The sequence below is a fragment of the Crocuta crocuta genome, unplaced genomic scaffold (assembly GCF_008692635.1).
Source record: "Crocuta crocuta isolate KB4526 unplaced genomic scaffold, BGI_CrCroc_1.0 scaffold50, whole genome shotgun sequence".
Classification (NCBI taxonomy): Eukaryota; Metazoa; Chordata; class Mammalia; order Carnivora; family Hyaenidae; genus Crocuta; species Crocuta crocuta.
In genome coordinates this window covers 5,410,289-5,415,396 of record NW_027527428.1, presented here as the reverse complement: position 1 = coordinate 5,415,396, position 5,108 = coordinate 5,410,289, and the positions used below count along the sequence as shown (strand labels likewise).

General features: G+C 64.7%; 1 protein-coding gene across 1 annotated transcript in view; it reads left to right on the top strand.

Annotated features, from left to right (window-relative positions):
• Nucleotides 1-5,108, top strand: part of RBFOX3 (RNA binding fox-1 homolog 3) — a 19,462-nt gene that overhangs the window by 7,903 nt on the left and 6,451 nt on the right. The window contains exons 3-6 of the mRNA XM_077755173.1: nucleotides 46-99; nucleotides 797-889; nucleotides 1,969-2,029; nucleotides 5,052-5,105. Coding sequence (XP_077611299.1) covers nucleotides 46-99; nucleotides 797-889; nucleotides 1,969-2,029; nucleotides 5,052-5,105 — 262 coding nt within the window. The remainder of the gene's footprint in view (nucleotides 1-45; nucleotides 100-796; nucleotides 890-1,968; nucleotides 2,030-5,051; nucleotides 5,106-5,108) is intronic.

Genomic DNA, 5,108 nt, shown 5'->3' with positions numbered 1-5,108 from the left:
ACCCACATCCCCTGTCTCCCCACCCACCCCTCTCTGTCTCTGCAGCAATTCGGAAAAATTTTAGACGTGGAGATCATTTTTAACGAGCGGGGCTCCAAGGTGGGTGCCGCCCAGAGGCCGCCACCATTACAGCGCCGGCTGTAGGTCCCGCCAGGCTAACGTGTGAAATGTGCGTTTCCTTCCTGGAGAGCTTCGAGCCCGAGGACCCCTGAGCTACACCGGTGCTTGTACTCCCCGCTCCTCCCCCGCCCCCCCCCCTGCTGTCTGTGTTGTTGCTGCAGCTGCGATGCTTTCTCTCTGAGCTGCCAGGACCTCTCTGTCCGCGCCTCCCGCTGAGCCCCGGGGCCCCACCCGCCTAGCCGCCCCTCCAGGGGGCCGCTGGCCTGCCTGGGAGCTGGCCGGGAGGCTTGTGGGCCAAGACAGGCCCTGCTCCCTGATCAGGGAAGGGAAGACCCCCATCCAGGCTCCTAGGGGGACGGGAGGGGGGGGGCTGCCCCCAGGAGGCCCTGAAACCCGGCCTTGCCCCCACCAGGTGGCATTAGGGTGACAGTCCTGGCCCCTGGCCAGGTTAGCATCTTTTTCACGGCTTTGGCCTGTCCTCTCGGAGGCGCCAGGCGGTCAGCTGGGGCCGGGCTCAGGCCAGGCCAGCAGCTGTCCCCGCCTGGGGCCGTCCCCTCCTGGGCATCCTGGCGGTACCAGANCCCCCTCTCCACTCCCCTCTCCCCCTCCCCACTCCTCCTTTTTTTTTTCCTTTCTCTCATCCTTTCTCTCCGTGTCTGTCCTTCTCCGCTCACAGGGTTTTGGGTTTGTAACTTTTGAAACTAGCTCAGATGCTGACCGAGCCCGGGAGAAGCTGAATGGGACGATCGTAGAGGGACGGAAAATTGAGGTGCTCAGATAAGTGTGCTGTGCAGGGCGCGCCCTCGAGAACTGTCACCCAGATCCCCCACCCCAGCCCTGCGGCCACCCTGTGGAGAGCCAGGCCAGGGTCCCCAGGGCCGGGAGACGGGGCGGGGCGGAGGGGGCAGAGCCCAGCCCACCTCCTGCTACCCCTCCTGGGCCTACACTTCAGGCCCACCCAAGGGCCCCCTCACTCTGGTTTCTGGAAGAGGCCCCCCAACTCGGGGAGTCAGCCGGACACTGGGAGAAGCCCCCCAGAATAGCACGTTTGGGGCTGGCCGGCTCCAAGCACCACAGCAGCCTAGTCCGTCNCTTGAGGCGCCGACCTCTGCCAGTCTCTGGTTCAGCGCCCGGTGGGCACCCGAGGGTGCAGGCCCAGGCCCAGGGGCTCACACTGGTCGTGGGGGAGGCAGTGTGGCCCCCCCCTCCTCTCTTGAGTTCCACCACGTGCCCTGTTCTCTACCTGCTTCCACAGCGGCCGAGCCCCGCCCTCCCCACACCCCAGTCTGGCCCCTGCAGGGGCTCAGAAGCCTGGAGACAGGACCCACCCCCTCGGCGCCCGCCTCCCCCCTCTCCCAAGGGGCACACGTCTCCCATAGAGAACTCTGCTGGCCGCAGGGGAATGGGGCGCCTCCCCCCACAAGAGGGGTGCCCATGACTGGGAAGGCCCTGGCAGCCACCGAGGACACAGAATGTCTTGGGGGCCGGTCAGTTAGTCGGGCTGAGAGCACTTTGTGGAGAGTCCACCAGCCAGCTTCTCCAGTGGCCCTGGGTCGCCAGAGAGAGAGGCTGGGGCTTGGTTTGCGGGAACGGCGTGTGGAAGGCAAGCCAGCCGGGCCCGCGCTGGGCGCAGTGGTGGCCCGGGCTCGCTGGAGTGGGGGCGGCACGGTGGGGAAGGGGGCCCGGGAGGAGGGCAGGCCAGGGTGTGGGGCCAGGCTGGCCACGGACGCCGGCCCCGGCCTTCCTCCTAGGGCCCCTCGCCCCCTCGGTGCGGCCATGCGGGAGCGGCACAGAGCAGGACTGGGGCGCCCTGCTCACCTCACCTTCTCCTTCCTTCTTTCCGGGCAGGTCAATAACGCCACAGCCCGCGTCATGACCAACAAGAAGACCGCGAACCCCTACACTAACGGTAAGGGGCCCAGGGCCGCCCTGGATGCTGAGCGCCCCCTGGTGTCCCAGCTCTGCCGGGTCAGAAGGGGGCGGATGGGCCGATGCAGGAGGAGAGCTGGGGCTGGACACCTGGGCCTTCCCAAGCAAGGCACCCAGATGCCCCAGGACAGGCCCCGGGCGCAGAGGGCGGTGGCCACGTCCCGGATTCTTACTTACTTGCTAAGCAGTGAGGCAGGGCCTGGGCTAGAGGCGCTCCCTGTTGAGGGAAGGTGATGATAATTAGGATAGTTCTCCAGGCTTGGGGACACAGGTGTCCCCAAGGGAACTCCCCAAGGGGAGCCTTGTGGGCACGTAATGTGCTTCAGATGACTGCTCTCGTGCGCGCACACACACCTGGCCCTAAGCAGAAGCAGCCAGTCTTCCCTGAAGACAGAGCCACCGAGGCCGAGGGGAGGGGTGGCCCTCACAGCCACGTGTCTTCACCCCGCGGGCCACGCGGACTGGTTTGAGCGTGGCTGGCAGAACTGGTGCCTGTTCGACTTCGTCCCTGAGCCGGCGAGTGGCGGCGCCGCTCACTGTCAGGACGAGTCTCCCTGAGCGCGGGGAGGAGGGCTTGGCGTCTCACCCGCCAGCAGGGGCAGAGTGACCAAGCCACCCCCCAGTGCTCTTGTCCCTAGGAGATGGGCCACCCATGGAGTCAGGTGACAGGTCAGCAAGAGACAGGGCGCTGACCCGTGGCAACCCGCCAGCAGGGCCTCCCCAGGTGCCCTCTCAGAACAAGGCAGGAGTCCAGCTGAGCCACATTTACACTACGTTATGGCTCCCACCCTGCTCTTTTGAGGACTATCAGAGCTCACGTTTTTTAAAAAAATTTGGGACACCCAGCGTGGCCCGTGGCCCAAGCTCCTGCGGAGTGCTTGGCACACACAGTAAGGCAAAGTGGTGGACATGTCTGGAAGGTCAGGACGATCGTCCAGAGCCAGCCGCCCCCTTCACCTGAGAGCCACACCCCTGCTCTCCAGCCAGAGCCGGGGCTTCGGGAAGCGTGGAATCCAGAGCCTGAGTGACCACATTCCTAGCCCAGGAAGGGCCCGGGACCAACGGTGGTCACGTGACCGGGAACGGCGCAGTGCTCACTGCCAAGGTGTGACCTAAGCGTCCTCGCTGGCCCGAGCAGGAAGGACACGGGCTGCGGTCGGCCGGCCCCAGCTCCTCCGTGGGTTGACACAAGCCCAGCACGTGGGCTCTGGCGGTGTGGGCATGTGGCTGGACTTTGCTTCCATACTCCAGAGAATTCGTCGAATTCGGAAATTCATCGGCCGTGGGGGAGGGGGCTGAAGTGTCTGCCGTAGGAACCAAACTCCCCAGGTTTGACCAGGCGTTAAGACTATGTACAGATAAAGCAGAGGAGCCGCCAGGTGCATCTCAGGCTGCCTCGGTCACCTGGGCTCCCAGACAGTGAAATGGGCCCAGCAGCGACAGGGAGAGGCATCAGGAAGCCAGAGTAACAGATAAAGTTCCCAGGATCCCAGAACTGGTGGTCCCACGGGAGCCACAGGGATGGAGCCCCGGCGGGGGAGCGGGCTTAGGCCACTGGCTCCGAGACTCTGCTCCATCGCGGCTTTTCCTAAGAAGACTCAATTCTTGGGACTGCAGTTCTTTCTAGGAGATGAAACATTGTTTCCCTCCCGACCTGGGATTTGGAGAAGATTCTGGAGTCTTCTCCATAGATCGTGCGTGCTGGTCGGGCGATGGTGGACCTGGGAGGGAACGGCTGGGAGGGACCAGGCCCAAGTCACTGTTCTGTAGGCCCCCCAGCCACCTGCCCGGCAGTGGGGATGTTAGAATCTGGGTTGGAGGCTCGCAGGTAGGGGCTGACACTGATGGCCTGGTCTCGTCCTCTGTCGTGCTCTCCAGAGATGTCTGGCTAGCTGGCCCGTGGGTGCAAGTCCCTTCTGTCCCTCCTCACAAAGCAGGAGGGATGTGGAGCTGGGCTTTCAGGCCATACACGAGCAGGTACACTGCGGGGGTCAGGGCCTGGGCTTGGTCAAATACACCATCCTGTGCCCGTGCTATCTGAGCCAGCACCTGGAGCCAGAGCCCACTCCAAGCTGGCTGGCGTCCACCCCTCAGACCCTCCGATGCAAACAGGCTTCACTCCTGCACGTGGGTCCCTGGTGGGAGAGGGAGACTGGTGTAGAAGCACAGGGCCCTGAGCCAGGCCACAGGCAGAGAGGGACAGGCGGGTGCAGGGTACAGCTGGGGGCCTGGGAATGGCCAGGAATGTGGGCTCGGTTTGGATGTGGCTCTGCCACTCTCCGGCTCTGGGATGTGAGGCTGCCACACCTCCCTGAGCCTCCGCTTGCTCATCTGTAAAATGGGAGGGTGTGACACCACCTCCCTTGGGTGGGTTTAGAACAGCGGGGCCCATGGTGAGGTGCTCAGGAAAGGTTCGTCGTCATTAGTACCTACCACCCAGAGGCCCCTGCTTCTCAGGAAGCCCTTCCCCCTGGCTGCTCTGGGGAAAGGCAGACGGAGGCTGGCCGGGGCAGGACTCAGCCGTGGGGGAGAGCTCCACCCCGGGACAGAGGTTTTAGGACACGGGGAGGCCGTGGCAGAAGCCAGGCCCCTCACGGCGGCCTCCGGCCTTCCTGGAAGGCAGTCTGGCTCCCACCGGAGTTCACGCTCTTATGATTGGGCTCCATCCTGTGCGGAAGCATCCTGGTCCCGGCTGTGGGCCTGCAGACATTTACAGGAGTGTTCTTTCCCTCCCGGACTCCCTCCTGCGGAGACTGCAGGCTCCAGGCTGCTGGAGCTGGTGCCCCGGGCAGGGCGGGCCCAGGGGCGGGCTGGGGCGCAGGTCAGAGCCGGTGAGGCTGCAGGCTCCCCGCAGGCCAGCTCCACCGGCCCCGACCGCAGACGGAGGTGGTCCCGCTGGCTGGTCTGCAGAGGCCACGCCTTGGGCAGGAGGTCCCCAGGGTAGGGTGAGGTGGGGAGAAAATGCGGGAACCGGTGACTGGGTTTCTCTGCTTCTCTCCTAGGCTGGAAGCTAAATCCCGTGGTAGGCGCAGTCTACGGGCCTGAATTCTATGCAGGTA